Source organism: Colobus angolensis, unplaced genomic scaffold, assembly GCF_000951035.1.
Source record: "Colobus angolensis palliatus isolate OR3802 unplaced genomic scaffold, Cang.pa_1.0 Scaffold31, whole genome shotgun sequence".
Lineage (NCBI taxonomy): Eukaryota > Metazoa > Chordata > Mammalia > Primates > Cercopithecidae > Colobus > Colobus angolensis.
This window is the reverse complement of record NW_012116377.1, coordinates 8427507-8446393: the sequence shown is the minus strand read 5'-3', so window position 1 is coordinate 8446393 and position 18887 is coordinate 8427507. Positions and strand designations below refer to the sequence as shown.

The window sequence follows — 18887 nt, the reverse complement described above, 5'->3', positions numbered from 1 at the left end:
GACGGGGTTTCACAGTGTTAGCCAGGATGGTCTCGATCTGCTGACCTCGTGATCCGCCCGTCTCGGCCTCCCAAAGTGCTGGGATTACAGGCTTGCGCCACCGCGCCCGGCCAGCTCAGTATCTTATAAACAAAATAAGGGTCACCCCTCTGACAAGGTATGAACCAGTCTTCTAAATAAAATTAATGGCTTCTTTAAGAAAAGCCTCAGCCACCTTGCAAAGATGACTTGGGACATCTTAGGGAAGAGACTGGATGTATCTCCTTCTGGAGATACCAGACAAGTAACTCCCAGGTGCTTTCTCTTCAGCAACGAAGGACAGACTTGTTAGCTTGTTTCATGGCCAGGAATTGATTAAGTCACAGGATGTTACAGCCAGAAGAGATTTGGGGGCTTTTTAGTTCAGTCTCGCCTTGTTGCAGATCAGTAAGTTGAAGCCAAGAGAGAAATGACTTGCCCCAGACCCCACAGTAGTTTATTCATGGTAGGGCCAGAACACAGGAAGACGGCCTGACTCTGAGGGAACACCTGGTGAAGCAGAAATGGCTTAGAAAACCTCCCTTTCCTGATTCCAGGAGAGCTGTGTCCCATTGAATCCCACCTTCAGAGTGGCCCCTCCAAACATGAAAGAAGATTGGGGAAAGACGTCTTAGATACAGCCTTTGGGCTCTACTTGCTTAACCATCCACTTCTTAAATCTATCAAAGAACATTGAGGAAGCTACCAGAAGTTAAGGGTAGGGAGACATCCACTTGGTCTTTGACCCTGGGTGAGTCATGGCCCTCACTGGGTCCCAGCTTTCCCGTCTGAGAATGATAGGATTTATCTAGATTCTTCAGGCTCTAAAGTGTGACGATTCTTCTAGATCAAGGGCTGGCAAACTATGGTTCACGAGTCATATCTGATCAACCTTTTGTTTGTTAACTGTGGCTGCTTTCATGTTGAAATAGTAGAGTGCAGGAGTTACAACAGAGACCCCACATGGTCCACAAGGCCATTTAGCCTTTACTGATGAACTTGGTTGATTTCTGTTATAGACTGAGCTTGGGGAAGTGAAGCAAATGGTTCCTGTTTCATTAACTTCTGCTTGAGGTCACTTGTCATCTCTTAGTGTTCCCAAAGCATCTGTCCTTTGGACAATGGCCCTGGTTATGCCTAGGACTGTTTGAACACTGCTGTTGTTTTGCTTTCTATGCCTCAGTCTCAAATTCTTGGCTTGACACAAGTTCCACATTGTGATCAGCCACCATCTTACCTCAAGGGTATAACTGACTTCTTCCTTAGGTAGACCAGAGAGCTAGATCAGTGGGGCTGAACAGTCCGTGCTTATTTGGACCTGGTCTTCTCAGAGAAGCTGAAACTATTTATAAAAACCCTCTAGGGAGAGGAAAGCTATAGAGATATCTTTCACAAAGCCTGAGTTCATTGAAAAAAGTACTGCACAGCTAGCAAATAACTTGAGGTAGGATAGCAGGAAAGGAAAGGAGAACAGAAGGAAACTGAGGGTTTTAGGATCTCTGCTGTCACTACATTGTGACCCAGATTTCAAACCCACAGTTAATTTCTAAGGAAACCTTGGGCTTCTTTAGACCCATTTTCCTAGCCCACCAGAACATACCCACCTCCCTCCCTCCACAATGGTATGCTCCATTTTTGGGGAGTCTTTGAGGGAATCACCCTTACCTGTGGTGTTTAGGGTGCTGGTCTCCAGTGAAGTGATGCCAGTGGGAGGCTCTGATGATTGCTTCTCTTTTGTGGTGGGGGACATTTTATTGTCACTTTGTGTTTCAGAAGGAACCGTTGTGATTGATCCATCATTTGTAGATGAAGTGGTGATTATGTCAGATGTAGTTAATGAATTTGCATTTGTGGTTGACTCATTGTCTGTAGTAGTAGGTGTAGGAATTGTGGAGGAACTATGTGTATTAGTTTTGGGGGAAGCAGATGAAGCAGCTGTTGGGGAAGAAGGTGTAGTTGTGGTGCCAGCAGTTTCAGGGGAATTAGTTTCAGCGGCATCAGTTGTAGCTACTGTAGGACGACTAGTTGCAGTGTCTTTTAAATCAACAGTTGATTGGCCTTGGATAGTGGCTGGAGGAACAAAGATACCAAGTTTGAGCAGACAGTACATTGAAAAACTAATGGCAGTTACTTAATACTAATTCATATCCAACTCATTCTTTTTTTTTTTTGTAGAGAAAAGGTTTCCCCAAGTTGCCTAGATTGGTCATAAACCCCTGGGCTCAAGCGATCCACCCTCTTTGGCCTCCCAAACTGCTGAGATTATAGTTATGAACTGTCATGCCTAGCCTCAACTCATTCGTTTCTGGAAAAATGAATATATATGACTATATTAAAAATTAAAATACATGGTTATTTCTAAACACAAAAAAACCCACAATAAACAAAATTAAAAATTAGACAAAACTGGAAAAAATGTCATTGAAAAATATGACAAAGAGTTAACGTTTATTTATTTATTTTAGAAATAAGGTCTTCCTCTGCCACCCAGGCTGGAGTGCAGTGGTGTGATCATAGTTCACTGCAGTCTTGAGCTCCTAGGCTCAAGCAATTCTCCCACCTCAGCCTCCCAAATAGCTAGGACTACAGTTGTAACACCTCCATGGCTGGCTAATGTTTTTTGTTTTTTAGAGATGGGGGGTCTCACTATCCTGGCTGGGCTGGTATCTTAACTCCTGGCCTCAAATGATCCTCCTGCCTCAGCCCCCCAAAGTGCTGGGATTGCAGACGTGACCCACCAGTCCCACGGAGGAGTTAATATTTTTTAAGTTGAGTACCAAGAAGTAATATTATTTATGCCTGTAGTTGTACAACTGTTGATCTGGATTTAATATACTTTAGACTGTTCTCAGTGAGGACAATTGAGAATGCCACAAGGTGGCGCAGTGACTACCCGGAAGTGGACTCCTTTTGTCTTTCTGCACTTTAAGGCAACTGCCACCATTTTTCATTACCCTGATAGACTGAGGGAGGGAGAGGTTAGGGTTGGGTAAAGAACAATAAAATAAAAATACCTCATTAAGTGCTTATTATACTTCTTCCAAAATTGTATTCTAGTAGTGTTTTCCCATTCACAATTCTCGATACATTGACTAAGAGTAAGATGAATAAGTGATCTTTGCTTTCTGAGCTATGATGGGTATCAAAGTTGCATTTTCACAACTTATAGGAACCCCTGGATACATAGAGTGGTAAACTCTAGTGATTTAGTGATCTATTTTCTTTTCCTTTTTCTTTTCTTTCTTTCTTTTTTTTTTTTAGAGACATGGTCTTGTTCTGTCACTCAGGCTGGAGTGCAGTGGTGCCATCATAGCTCACTGCAGCCCCAAACTCCTGGGCTCAAGTGATCCTCCCACCTTGGCCTCCCAAGTGTTGGGATAACAGGTGTGAAACACCTTGCCTGGCCCAGTGAGAAGTTTTCTAGAAATTTTCATTGTCTCTAAGAACTCTGACCTTGACAATAGGTTAAAAACATTACAGGCCGAGCGCAGTGGCTCAAGCCTGTAATCCCAGCACTTTGGGAGGCCGAGACGGGTGGATCACGAGGTCAGGAGTTCGAGACCATCCTGGCTAACACGGTGAAAGCCCGTGTTAGTTTAGTAGAGACGTCTACTAAAAAATACAAAGAACTAGCCGGGTGAGGTGGCGGGCACCTGTAGTCCCAGCTACATGGGAGGCTGAGGCAGGAGAATGGCATAAACCTGGGAGGCGGGGCTTGCAGTGAGCTAAGATCCGGCCACTGCACTCCAGCCTGGGTGAAAGAGCGAGACTCCGTCAAAAAAAAAAAAAAAAAAATTATTGAAAGAAAAAGTTTTAGTGAGGAAGCAATTTCTAAATCTTAGGATACAGAGAACTGCAGAATATGCTTCCTGTTTCCCCCATGGGTCTATGAGCCCCTTGAGGGCAGAGCCTGGCTCTTCACCTTGAAGAGGGCTTGGCTAACATAGCCATTCAGAAATGTTGAAGAGATCAGCAATTGCTCTTCCTAGGCAAGAAATACATCACCAGCTGGCAATGTTGACTGCCACTTTTCCTATTCCTGCCACTCAGGATAGTTCTCATCTATCAAGCACTGGCCCTGCGCCCGACAGTACCTGTGAAGTAGACGTAAATGCCCTCATTTGACAGAAGAGCCCACCAATACTCAGAGGGGTTAAGGAATTTGCCCAGAGGCAAAGACAGGTCTGTGAGATGACAATGTCCTAACTACCACTTGATTAAAGTTACGGGGAAGGCCATCCATTTAACGAAAAAGCCAAGACATCCCCGAGGAGCAAACACAAGAAGAGCAAATAGAGAAAATTGGGGATCAGAATGAAAGCAGTGGAAGCAGAAGTGACCTCCACGGTGCCCTCTATCACTGGGGTAGCAGTGAGAGTGGCCAGGGGCTGGCTCTCACCATGGAAAACTCTGGACAGAAGAAAAGGGCTTGGCAGACTGTGGGTGCAAACAGCCCTAACCCCAGTAGACCCTGAATTTCATGCTTTGGAAAAATGTTCATTCTCGGCCAGGGCCCAAGAAGCAACATGTTTCTGTAGATGTGCAGAAAACAAATCGGGACATCTTAAGAGGTCTTCTGCAGGCCTTTGGAATTATGACAAGGAGTTTTGGACTTCTAGGCTTGTTTATTTTGGTTTTAAATTTCTGTTCACTAGGGAGATTACATTTCAGAATGCTCAATTAGTTTTAATAAATGAGACACATTCCAAGCTGACAGCAATTCATTGCTGTTAATAGCTACAATTTTCTTAAAAAACTAAAATATACTTGTGTGTGTCTATGTGTATATGTGTGTTTTATCCGAGGGTTATACAGATTTCAGGGAAGACAGCTTAAGAGCTGATATCCCAGGCTTAAATTATCTGTAAAAATACCCAAGAGGAATTGTCAAATAACCTATTCTGTTCAATCTACAGATAACAGAAATCTATGAAGACATCTGTGCAGTAAAAAGAGCTTTAGTCTTTTTATTTCCTTAGGTCCTAAAACTTCTAAATAACACAAGGATAGCACAATGTCCACGGAGGTAGAAATCATAGGTTTCAGTGGCAAAATATATGCCCTGACCTGGTTTCTTTTTGGGGAACACTCCATAATCACCACCCATGTCCAGGACACATCTATACTGCTTTATTCAAAGCTAGCTGAAAGTCACAATCAAACACTTTTCTCCCAGATCTACATTCTTCATTGTGATGAGATGTTGGTTCCCAAAGGCACTCATCAGATTCTGTGGAATAATGCAGTCCTAATCTCTCAGAGAAAGCAAAAACAACCTGGAAAGTTTTGCCTGTTAAAGGCACTTCACATGTCACTGGCACATTTTTCATTTGTTTCAGTAAATGCTTGTGTAGAGGTTCTTGCAGTCAAGGTGCTATACAAGGCATGGGGGTGAGGAGGAACGTAAAGGTGTACAAGACACACTTCCTGCCCTTGGTTGCCCAGAATCCTGAGATGCAACTCATGTTTGAAGTAGTGATTCCTTACACACACCTCCAAAATCCTTAACATTACATAAAAAAGCAACTTTAAAAAAAATTTTCAGGCCAGGAGCAGTGGCTCATGTCTGTAATCCTAGCACTCTGGGAGGCTGAGGTGGGTGGATCACGAGATCAAGAGATTGAGACCATCCTGGCCAAAATGGTGAAACCCTGTCTCTGCTAAAAATACAAAAATTAGCTGGGCATGGTGGCACACGCCTGTAGTCCCAGCTACTTGGGAGACTGAGACAGGAGAATTGCTTGAACCGAGGAGGCACAGGTTGCAGTGAGCCGAGATCATGACACTGCACTCCAGCCTGGCAACAGAGTGAGACTCTGTCTCAAAAAAAAAAAAGCAGCTTTGTAAAATGTATCAGGCCAGGTGCGGTGGCTCATGCCTGTAATCAGTTTGGGAGGCCGAGGTGGGCAGATCACCTGAGGTCAGGAGTCTGGGATCAGCCTGGCCAACATAGTGAAACGCCATCTCTACTAAAAATGCAAAAATTAGTTGGGCATGGTGGTGGGCACCTGTAATCCCAGCCACTCAGGAAGCTGAGGCAGGAGAATCACTTGAACCTGGGAGGCAGAGGTTGCAGTGAGCTGAGATCATGCCATTGCACTCCAGCCTGGGCAACAAGAGCAAAACTCCATCTCAAAAAGTAAAATAAGACCGGGTGTGGTGGCTCACGCCTGTAATCCCAGAACTCTGGGAGGCCAAGGTGGGCGGATCACAAGGTCAGGAGTTCGAGAACAGCCTGGCCAATGTAGTGAAACCCCATCTCTACTAAAAATACAAAAAAAATTAGCCAGGTGTGGGGGTGAGCACCTGTAATCCCAGCTACTTGGGAGGCTGAGGCAGGAGAATTGCTTGAACCTGGCAGGGGGAGGTTGCAGTGAGCCGAGATCGCACCATTGCACTCCAGCCTGGGCAACAAGAGCAAAACTCTGTCTCAAAATAAATAAGTAAATAATAAAATAAACTTTTTTTTCAAAAGCAAACCTTAATAGCCACAAAAACTGTCAATATTAATATATCTGGAGGTAGATGGGTGGGAAGGCAGATTGGATGCTCAATTTTTATTTCATATACATCTGTATTGTTTGAATTTGTTACAGTGGGTCTGCATTACTTGTATAACTTTTTTAAACAAAGAAGAGGAAATCAAAACCAAAGTCTGAAAATCAGATCCAGGCTGGACGTGGTGCTTCACGCCTGTAATCCCAGCACTTTGGGAGGCCAAGGCGGGTGGATCTCCTGAGGTCAGGAGTCTGAGACCAGCCTGGCCAACATGGTGAAACCTCATCTCTACTAAAAATACAAAAATTAGCCAGGTGTGGTGGCAGGTGCCTGTAATCCCAGCTACCCAGAAGGCTGAGGCGGGAGAATCACTTGAACCTGGGAGGCGGAGGTTGCAGTGAGCTGAGATCATGCCATTGCACTCCAGCCTGGGCAACAAGAGTGAAACTCAGTCTCAAAAAAAAAGAAAAAAAGGAAGAAAGGAAGAAAGATCAGATCCAAGTGCAGACATGACAAAAAGGGAAATCATGTATTAAGCCCCTACTATGTGCCAGGGAGTATCCCAGCACATCAGGCTCTCTGTCTCATTTAATCCTCTCAGTCACTCTTCAGTATAGGGATTTCCCCTCTATTGTTGCACAGGAAGACACTGAGGGTCAGAGACAACCCACAGCTAATCAGCGGTGGCATGCCGTCTGAATCCCTGCTTGCTCCACTATTTGCCCTTCCCCTTGGGTTCTCTGGGTCAAGAAATATCTCCACTCCCCTAAGGTACCTTGAGCCTCAGTGATTCCTGATTCCCTTACCTCTCTATTCATCTCCTTGGCCCTCCCAGCCAACTTTCCCCTTTCTACCGCCCTTCTATTCTATTTTTTAAAAGTCAATTTTTAATAGTGGCTTTTAATAGTGGCCTTTTTTAATAGTGGCTCCTGAAAGTCATACAAGCCTCACCAATTCTTCCTTGGTCCTGAAGGCTTGGACCTGGCATCTGCCCCCAGCGTTGGCAGGACAGATCTGGTGAGCCCTCCCCTCCTGTGCACCTAGCCTTTTCCAAACTTCCCGCATTAAAAGCCTGAAACCAGCTCTCAAAAACTCTAATCCTGATGCCATTCATTCTTGTTCTCTGAAAGGGCTTAATTTCTCTTCATATGTCTGCCTTATCAAAGACTTTCTTCCTTTCTGCAAGCAGCTTCTAGATTTCAACTCATTGAACCTGAAGGAAATCAAAATATTTCACCCCCAACTATAACTCTCTGATATAATGAGTGTTTTAAATTAAAAACTCTCAGAGGTCAACAAGCGCTGTAAGGACTGGCCCACCAAAGAAGAACTATTGCTCCTGTTCCCCTCCCTGTTATGTCATTATCCACTGCAGGAAAGAAGACCAAGAGGGAAACTACCCCTGAGCAGACCCTTCGTCAAGATAACGACTGTCTCCAAGGATCTTTAAATTCCAAGGAAAATTATCTACAAGTTCATTTTTGTTCCCAGATCAAATTATTCTCCCTAATAATCATTTATTGCCCCTCAGCAGAATTCCTCTTCTCCCTTCTTCCATAACTTGTTTTACCAAGATCCAAGCCCCCTTTCTTTCTGTAACTTCAAGATGGAGTATAAGCTTCTATACCTCATCAGGAAGTTGGGTGTTCATGCTGAAGGCTCCTGGGTACACACATTAAATACACTTGTATGCCTTTTTTCCTATTAATCCATCTACTTCATGCCAGTGATTTTTCAACAAAATTTTAAGCCAGTTGGCCCCCACAACCCTCACCTCTCAACATATTGATGATCTCACCCACATGTGGCCCATAGAACCCTTCCTAACTCAGAACAAAGAGTACATGTCTGAAGTCTAATCAACATGACAACTACTCCCTATGGTTTAGCATTCTCAAATTCAAGTACATTTGTGCAAGGAGGCTTTTTCCTGCGGTCAGCTCTCTGATTATCATGAGAGGGGATCCAGAACGCTACAGTAGAGAACTAGGTCCTTGGAACCTACTTAGTCCTTCTTATCTGGCCTCAGAAACTCTCCAAGACAAACCTCTGGTTTGCTGAGCCCCCAAATCTTACTCCATAGGCCACTTCTTCTCCCCAACCCCCCCGAGATGGACTCTGGCTCTGTCACCCTGTGCCATCTCAGCTCACTGCAACCTCCACCTCCCGAGTTAAAGCGATTCTTCCTGCCTCAGCCTCCTGAGTAGCTGAGACTACAGGTGCCCGCCACCATGCCTGGCTAATTTTTTTTTTTGTATTTTTAGTAGAGATGGGGTTTCACCATGTTGGCCAGGGTGGTTTCAAACTTCTGACATCAAGTGATCCACCCGCCTTGGCCTCCCAAATTGCTGAGATTACAGGCTTGAGCCACTGCACCCAGCCCATAGACCACTTTTGCTATTGCTCTATCTTCCCCATCACAGGATAAAATGCCTGTGTCTTTGAGCTGAGCTGGAAAGGAAACTTCATTTATAAAATAGACCGTGTGCTGGGCTGGGAGAATTCGTAGCTGTAGGCCTGCTGATTCTACCTCAAAGATAACATACATGATTGGAAGAATTAAAATGTAAAAATATTCCTTACCTGTGTGTACAAAAAGGAGAGCAAGAAGAGTAAGATGAGTGACGGCTTTCATTTTAGCTGTTCTTGCTTGGTAATCCAAGGAGGAAATGATTTCCCTCCCCAGCTACCTTTAGTTTTAACTGTCTTTCAGGTACAAAGTCCAGTCATTAATTGACGTCAAACCAGAGAAAGGCAATTATAGCTAGCATTTTGTCATATACCATAGGTCTCTTCCGAGCATTTGAGATAGAAGAGGTGGAGCTGGCCTTACGAATCATTTTTCTGACTTGAAGCCCAAAATAACTTAGGACATTCCAAATATCCTTGTGAGGTTGGTGGCACAAGAGTTTGGTTAATCTCTTGATATCTCAAATGTCTCCAAGCTACCATGTTTTAGGAGGTCACCATTCCATTAAACATTCAATAATGAACTGTGCTCTACTCACCCACATTTGAGTGCAGGAAATCCACTTTCCTCCAGCTGTAGTTCTGAGAATCCCTGAAGAGGACTTACATCTTTCCCAAAATTGCTTAACTTTAGTCACCATATGCTGGGGACCACCATTCCGGGCCTCTCTGATGGCCACATCTAGCAACTTTGTAATCACATCTCCAAGCTTCTGTGACTCTACCTGGATACAGCCCCCCAGTAAAGTCCCCAAGCATAATGAACATCACATCATGGCATCTAACCTAACTTTACTGAAGTCTTGTGGGTGACTGGTGTGTTGGGGAGTGGGCAATAAAGTACGGAAAAGAGAAAACCTAGAACCGCTGATTTGATCTCTCTGCTGCTGGCTGCTCATTGGACAGGTCCCCACCTCTCAGTTCCCTTTCTCACCCTCTCTCTAGTTCCTCAGCCCCTCACCTCTCACCATGTGTCAGAAACCAGCTTTACGACTTGGATTTTGGTCTTCTTAATCCAGTTCTCCTTCCTTAAAGTCCAGGGCCCCAACTCTACTGTGTCCAGCCCCAGCCAGGGGAATGTAAACTAATGATACCTTCTGAGTTGTGGCTAGAGTTTTGAGTTTAAATTTTTTTTTTTTTTTCTTGAGACAGAGTCTCACTCTGTCGCCCAGGCTGAAGTGCAGTGGCACAATCTCAGCTCACTGCAACCTCTGCCTCCAGGGCTCAAGTGATCTTCCTGCCTCAGTCACCCAAGTAGTTGGGATTACAGGCATGCACCACCATGCTTGGCTGATTTTTGTATTTTCAGACGAGATGGGGTTTTGTCATGTTGTCCAGTCTGGTCTCAAACTCTTAGACTCAAGCAATCCCCCACCTCAGCCTCCCAAAGTGCTGTGATTATAAGCGTGTGCCACCACGCCTGGCCTTTGGGTTTAAATTTTTAACTCTGACCTTGATGAAAACAAAACATTTTTGTATGGTCACCCAACAGATAGGTTGCTTTTTGTCCTAGAGTCTCCATTCAAGAATAAGACAGGGGTTTGCTCTTACATGGCTGAGAGGTCCATTTAAACACTTTTTCCAAAACAAAGACACGTCTAAGACCCATTATGTTGTGCTGTTATTCTCAGCTTGAATAACTCCTGGAATCAGTATTTAAACAAAGGCTTCTTTTTCTTTTCTTTTTAAACTAGCTTTATTGAGCTATTATTTATGTCAATAAACTGTATCTATTTACAGTGTACAGTTCAGCGAGTTTTGATTGATGTATATACATGTGTAGCTACTGTTGCAACCAAGATACCAGGCATTCCCAACACACCCAAGACTTTCCTCTTGTCCCTTTATAGTGCTGCATCCCCTACACTCCACCCCAACCCCAGGCAACCGTTGATCTGCTTTCTGTCTCTAGAGATTAGTCTGTATTTTCTAGCATTTTATGTAAATGGAATCATACAGATGTAGTTTTTTGTTTTGTTTTGTTTTGTTTGGGCCAGTTTCTTTCACTTAACATAATCATTTTGAGATTCATCCTTGCTGTGTGTATTCCTAGTTTGTTTCTTCTTATATCTGAACACTATTCCACTGTATCGATGTACCATGGCTTGTTTATCAATTTGTCTGTCAATGGACATTTGAGTTGTTTCTAGTTTTGACTATTACAAATAAAAATATTATAAATAAGGCCAGATGTGGTGACTCATGCCTATAATCCCAGCACTTTGGGAGGCTGAGGCAGGTGGATCACCTGAGATCAGGAGTTGGAGATCAGCCTGGCCAACGTGGCAAAACCTCATCTGTACTAAAAATACAAAAATTAGCCAGGTGTGGTGGCGGGCACTTGTAACCCAGGTACTCAGGAGAGTGAGGTAGGAGAATCCCTTGAACTCTGGAAGTAGAATTTGCAGTGAGCCAAGATCACGTCACTGCAGTCCAGCCTGGGCAACAGAGTGGGACTCCGTCTCAAAAAAAAAAAAAAAAAAGTTATAAGTGTTCATGTACACTTTTTTTTTATGAACACACACTTTCATTTCTTTAGGGTAAATATTTAGAATAGAATGGCTGCATCACATGGTAGGTATATAACTTTTTAATAAATGGTCAACTGGTTTTCCTAAGTTGTTATGCCATTTTCCATCAGCAATATATGAGAATTCCAGTTGTTCCCTATCCTTACCAACACTTGGTATTGTCAGTCTTTATATTAGCTACCCCAAAGGGTATGTAGTGGCATCTCACTTATGTTTTAATTCGCATCTCCTGATGACAAATGATGTTGAACATCTTTTTGTGTGCATATTAGCCACTCATGTCTCTTCTTTTGTAAAGTACCTGTTCAAATAATTTGCACATTGTAAAATTGAATTGGTTTTCTTCTTGGTTTTTAACGGTAAAAGTTCTTCACATATGTATTGCAAATCTTTTCTCCTTTTCTGCCATTTTTATATGGCATTTTAAACTTACTATATTCACTTTATAAAAGCCTAACCAGGAATCTAGAAAAATTGAAAAAGTGCCCTGGGATCACGTAAGTAGCAGCAGGATCTCAAATGCAAGGTCTCAAATCCTGTCTCCTAAACTGGGAGGAGCCTACCACACCCCTTCACGTCTTAGGTTCAAGATATCAAGTGAGTAGTGCCCACAGTGCTCTATCACCAGTGTCTACTGATGCTACCATATTATAACAGTGTCAATATTTCCATGGTTTTCTATATTACTTATCTGCTGAGCATAGAATGAACAGTATAACCAGGAAGGCATGGAGGAGGACTGCCAAGTATCTGGCTCCCTGACTCTTCCCTGGCCTTATCATCTGGAAAAATATGGGCAGCAAGAAAGTCAGGCAGTCTTCAAAGTATAAATCAGCAATCACTGTTATGCCCCCTCCTAACTCAATCCACACTTGACTCCAGTACTGCAGGATGACAGAGACAATGCACAGAGCTTTCATGAGGGGAATAGCTTCTTCCTCAGGGCTGATGTTTCCTTGCATATGGAGGGAGTTTAATTCCTGAAACACTCCTGGCCTCTTGGCATGTCTTTATTCATTTTGCCCTAAATGAAGAGTAGTGACTTATTTCAGAATAAACTGGGAATACTCACCTCAGATCCTGCAGTTTCCCTTTGGGGAGAGAACCTGGATTCAGGATTGTTGTGCCAAGAAGGTAAGGATCCAGTAGGAGGAAGGCCTAAGCCACATTCTCAAAAATAGGTTTCTATAAAAGTAATACTTTGTCTCCATCTGTTGTATTCTTTATTTTACTTCTCACAGAACTCAGAACCTGGATAGGAAAAAGGGGTGATATTTATTAGCATGAAATGGCTAAATTCTAAGTATTTACCTGTAAGTCGAGAACACAGACTCCATTTCCCATAGAAACAATGTTATATGTTGGTAACATTGTCACCAAGTCAGCTGAACAAAAAGCTCTTTACCCATAATTACCTGGTTGCAAAAGAACTACTGTTCAGGGTGAGCTTTTCAATGATTCTATTCACTATGCAGAGGAATGGGACATGCCCATTAATCTAAAGCAATATCCAGTTATATAGGCATAAAGTAAACTCAAGAGAGCTATATCAGAGCCTTTTAGAATTAGAATTCGAGGCCGGGCGCGGTGGCTCAAGCCTGTAATCCCAGCACTTTGGGAGGCCGAGGTGGGTGGATCACGAGGTCAGGAGATCGAGACCATCCTGGCTAACACGATGAAACACTTTGGGAGGCCGAGGTGGGTGGATCACGAGGTCAGGAGATCGAGACCATCCTGGCTGACACGGTGAAACCCCATCTCTACTAAAAATACAGAAAAGTTAGCCGGGCGTGGTGGCGGGCGCCTGTAGTCCCAGCTACTCGGGAGGCTGAGACAGGAGAATGGCGTGAACCTGGGAGGCGGAGCTTGCAGTGAGCCAAGATCGCGCCACTGCACTCCAGCCTGGGCGACGGAGTGAGACTCTGCCTAAAAAAAAAAAAAAAAAAGAATTAGAATTCGATCCATCAAGAGCCCCTCTAGCCAGGTGCAGTGGCTCACATCTGTAATCCCAGCACTTTGGGAGGCCGAAGTGGGAGGGTTGCTTGAGCCCAGGAATTCGAGACCAGCCTAAGCAGTATAGTGAGATCTTGTCTCTACAAAACTATTTTAAAATAATTATCTGACCATGGTGACGCATGCCTATAGTACCAGATACTTGGGAGGCTGGGGCAGGAGGATCCCTTAAGCCCTGGAGGTGAAGGTTGCAGTGATCCGAGATTGCACTGCTGTACCACAGCATGGGCGACGGAGTAAGACCCTGCCTCAAACAAAAGAGCCCCTCTTCAGCTACTTTGATTCTGCAACACTGCAACACCATGATAAGGCTCTAGAGCATCATTAAAACATAACATTTCTATCAAGATTAAATAGTTAGACCCAAAGATTGTTTTCTGTCTATAGAACCAGATGTAAATACTTGTTAAGCTCCTATCCCCTTCTTACTAATTCCAGCCCCTCAACAGAGGTGTGAATATAGCTTCCCTAGAGTCACTACTACCATTTATTGACATCACATTTAGATACTACATGAAGCTGCATCAGCATTTTCCTCTCTAATTCAGAAGACCATTCCCACAGAAATGACTTGTGGAAAGCAATATTCCCAACTCAAATGTCTAATTGATGACATTGACAGAACCATTTCCACTCTTGTTTTTTATCCCCTCTGAAATTAACTTTTCAGTGAATGGTTGCTTTACATGAGTAATGTTCAGGAGGGGGCTGTTCAATCAATCCCTGGTACTCGAGGCATCTCTACACATCCATCAGGTATCGAGGATGAAGCAATGAACAAGACGATGAAGGTCTCTGCTCTCCTGGAGCTTCTGTAAGCTGATGGGTAGTGGGGGTGGGCAAAAAAGTAATTAAATACAATGATTTTAGACAGTGATCAATGCTCTGAAGAAAATAAAACACAACAATGGGATAGTGACCTGTGGGGTATGAGGTGCTACTTTAAATAGGATGGTCAGCAAAATCTTCTTGCAGGAGCTGATATCAGAACTGAGAGCTGCTACTGAAGGGAAGCCTGACATATATACACCAGAAAAGGAGCATTCCAGCTAGAAGAGCAGTAAGTGCAAAGGCCCTGAGGCCAGAACAAGTCTGGTGTGTTTGAAGAGCACCATGATCTAGGAGGAGATTGTGGGGAGATGTTGTCAGAGAGACAGGCTGGGGCCTGATGCTGCAGGGTCTTAGAGGCTGTGGAAAGGAGGGTGGATTTTATTCTAAGCACAATGGCAGAAGCCATGGGAACATTTAAGCAGGAGAACAACAGGCCAGCTCTTCCTTGGGGGCCTTATCTAAAGGAGCTGGTCTACTCGCCTGACCATCCCACCTCAGTTCGTTTCCTCCATGGCCCTCATCACGATATGTAATTACGTTGTCTCTTTGCTGGTTTAGCTACCTGTTGCCTAATGTCCATGAGAGTTTCTCTTCCCTGTCCACTCCTCTGTCTCCAGCATCCAGAACAGCTGGCACATGGCAGATGCTCAGTAAAGATTTATGGAAGAAAGGAAGGAATGAATGAAGCCCGTCCGATTTGTTCTAGGTGCAAGGAACAGGGAATGCAAAGTAAGTAAGACACAGTCCGGGGTCTTCAGACTCACAGTGCATTCAGACAATTTAACTTCCAAAAGTTGGTTGTCATGATCAAATTATTCACAAAAGAGAAAATATTATTATTAAATAAATGTGTGGGGGAAAATATTTAATTTTTTACTCATTTTAAAGACGCTACAACTAAAACAAAAGTGAGATTATATTTTACCTTTCTTTTTTTTTTTTGAGATGGAGTCTCGCTCTGCCACCCAGGCTAGTGTGCAGTGGCACAATCTCTGCTCACTGCAACCTCCACCTACTGGGTTCAAGCGATTCTCCTGCCTCAGCCTCCTGAGTAGCTGGGATTATAGGTTTGTACCACCCCACCTGACTAATGTTTGTATTTTTAGTAGAGATGGGTTTCACGAAATTGGCCAGGCTGGTCTTGAACTCCTGACCTCTAGTGATCCACCTGCTTCGGCCTCCCAAAGTGCTGGGATTACAGGTGTGAGCCACCACACTGGTGTAATATTTTACATATTTTAAAAATGTGTACAATGATATATCCAACTCTGGTGTGGGTGCAAATAATTCAATATGCTTTACAATTGCTACATAGTAATATGCTACACTTTGGCAACAGGTATTAAGAGCAATTTAAAAATGTTCTTGGCTGGGCATGATTTTGAGAGGCCAATGGGGGAGGATCGCTTGAGTCCATGAGTTTGAGACAAGTCTGGGCAATATAGAGAGACCCTATCTCTACAAAAAATTAAAAAATTAGTTGAGCATGGTGTCGCATGCCTGTGGTCCCAGCTAGTCAGCAGGCTGCAGTGGGAGGATTGCTTGAGCCAAGGAGGGTGAGGCTGCAGTGAGCTGTGATTATGCCACTGCACTCCAGCCTGGGTGACAGAGCCAGACCCTGTCTTAAAACAAAACAAAACAAAACAAAACAAAATGCTTTTACCCTGTGATTGAGAATTTACTTCTGGAACTTTATCTTAAATAATTTCTTCAAAAAAAATTTTTTTTGAGTTTTGTAGTGATGGGGGTCTTGAACTCTGGCCTCAAGCAATCTTCCTGCCTCAGCTTTGCGAAGTGCTGGAATTACAGGCGTGAGCTACAGTGCCTGGTCAAGGAATAATTTCAAATGAAGGGCAAATTATATGTACAAATATGTTTGCGGCAGTATTACATATATACAGTATAAAAAATTGAAAACAACCTTACCCAACAACAGAGGTTTAAATGTGGTGACCACCCTTGATGAGAGGTACGACTATCCACACACAAAACGATGCAGAAGACCGCAGCATTGACGGGAAGTGCTTATTCTACTACGATAGAAGTTGAAGAGGCAGGATTCTTGTTATATCTCTAATTATGTAAAAACCATGCCTCCATAAAGATAAGTGCTGGAAGGCAACGTGAACACACGAAAATGACTAGCTTTGTTAGGTGGCAGGACGGCGGTTGAGCACTCCTGTGGCAACTTCCTCTTCTTACACAAACGATGTAATGGGCTCAGAGAAAGGGTCAAGTACCAATGTAAAGATTTTCTTTTTCTTTGAGAGACATGGTCTCACTCTGTTGCCCAGGCTGGAGTGCAGTAGTGCAATCTCTCTTCACTGCAATCTCCGCCTGATCCTCCCACCTCAGCCTCCCAAGTAACTGGGACTACAGGCATTGCACTATCATGCCTGCCTAAATTTTGTATTTTTAGTAGAGATGAGGTCTCCCTATGTTGCCCAGGCTTGTCTTGAACTCCTTAGCTCAAGGGGTCTGCCCACCTTGGCCTCCCAAAGTGTTGGGATTACAGACAAGAGCCACTGCGCCCAGCCATGTGTTTAACCACTGGAGATGTGTTCCAAAACACCTTGACCTTCAAAAGGAGCAGGCATTGGTTTTTTGAGTCTTGGTTTATAAAATTTCACAATTGCTTATCTAGTCACCTCACTGAATTTAGTCGGCTCTAAAAATATATTTCACATCATGAGAGATTTTGTGGGCTTATTTTATTATTTTATTTTATTATCTTTTGGAATGAAACTCTTGGAGTTCTATAAAGAGATTTTCCCCAGGAAGGAGTTTGATTTCTCACCCACTTCCTTCTCTACTCACCCATCAAGACTATGGGAGGTTTGACTGAGATCAGAAAGCTCCTGCGGTGGCCACAAATTGTAATTCAGATCTCTTGAGAGAGGAAGCGAGTGGTTCCAGATTAAAACATTGTCCCCAGAGATGCTAGCACCAGGCCTGGACTTGTTGCTCTTTAAGAGGAAAATTGAAAACAATGGGTGGGAATAGGTTTGCCCCTCTTTGGGGTTTGTACTTCTCAACCTTACCCAGTCCAGTTATTCCTAAAATGAGAGATGACACAACTAGGGCATCAGTCCTCAAAAATGTGTTCCCCAGACCAGCAGCACCAGTATGACCTGGAAACTTTTTAGAAATGCATATTCTCAGGCCCCCACCTAGGCCTACTGAATCAGCAATCTGTGTTTTTTTGTTTGTTTTGTTTTGGTTTGTTTTGAGATGGAGTTTCACTCTTGTTGCCCAGGCTGGAGTGCAATGGTGCGATCTCGGCCCACCGCAACCTCGGCCTCCCGGGTTCAAGTGATTCTCCTGTCTCAACCTTCTGAGTAGCTAGGATTACAGGCATGCGCCACCACACCCGGATAATTTTTGTATTTTTAGTGTGACTCTGCTTGTGCTCCGCTCTGAGGACCACTGTCTTTGTGGCACACAAGATGATTTTAAGTGTCCACGGACACAGAGTTAGATAACAGCGATTCACCTGGAGGGGAAGGTTATGCCTTTTCAAATTTCAGTCATTCTGATTACACAATGAGAAAATCTCATGGATTGCTAAGATATCTTTAACTCTTCTCTAATAATCACACATTCCTTTTTGTGAGGAAGAGAGATCAGGCCCCAGACACAGAGCCTTTGGCAACCAAACTCCTGGTAATCTAATAACACTTTATTTTTGTTTATGCTTCTTATGGCTATTTTCTATCCATGGCAAAGGAAACTAGTTTTTTTTTTTCTTCTAAATTTGGGGTGGTGATGACAAGTTAATTTAATTTTATTTATTTATCTATTTTCTGGAGACAGGGTCCTGCTCTATCACCCAAGCTAGAGCACAGTGGCACAGTCACAGCTCACTGCAGCCTCAAACTGTTGGGCTCAAGAGAGCCTCCCACCTCAGCCTCTTGAGTAGCTGGAACTACAGGCATGTACCACCATGCTTGGCTAAATCATAAACAATTTTTTTTTTCATAGAGACAGGGTCTCAGCATCTTGCCCAGGCTCATCTCAAACTCCTGGGCTCAAGTGATCCTCCATCTTGGCCTCCCAAAGCGCTGAGATTACAGGTGTGAATCACCACACCAAGCTGTAACATTTATTTTGAAATTAAGTTTGGCCTGGCACAGTGGCTCACAACTATAATCCCAGAGCTTTGGAAGACCAGTGCAGGAGGATCACTTGAGGCCAGGAGTTTGAGACCAGCCTGGGCAAGATGGTAAGACCCCCACCTCTACAAAAAAGTTTTTTTTTTTTTTTTTAAATTAGCTGGGTGTGGTGGTACGTGCCTGTAGTCCCAGCTGAGGTGGGACGATCTCCTGAGCCTAGGAGGTCGAGGCTGCAGTGAGCTGTGACTGCACTACTGTACTCTAGCCTAGGCTACAGAGTGAGACCCTGTCTCAAAAATACAAATAAATAAATTAAATAAAAGAAGAGGTCTGTCCCAGTTCTTCGGAATACCCAAAGGTGGAATGGTGAGAGGACAGTATTTTCATTTACTTTCTTTCTTTTTTTTTTTTTTTT

The 18887-nt window shown here is 43.6% G+C and overlaps 1 protein-coding gene across 1 annotated transcript in view; it reads right to left on the bottom strand.

Annotated features, from left to right (window-relative positions):
* Positions 1-9184, bottom strand: part of MUC13 (mucin 13, cell surface associated) — a 31441-nt gene extending 22257 nt beyond the window's left edge. The window contains exons 1-2 of the mRNA XM_011950770.1: positions 9100-9184; positions 1684-2088 (exon numbers count right to left, since the gene is read on the bottom strand). Coding sequence (XP_011806160.1) covers positions 1684-2088; positions 9100-9151 — 457 coding nt within the window. The 5' untranslated portion in view covers positions 9152-9184. The remainder of the gene's footprint in view (positions 1-1683; positions 2089-9099) is intronic.
* Between the last annotated feature and the right edge of the window lie 9703 nt (positions 9185-18887).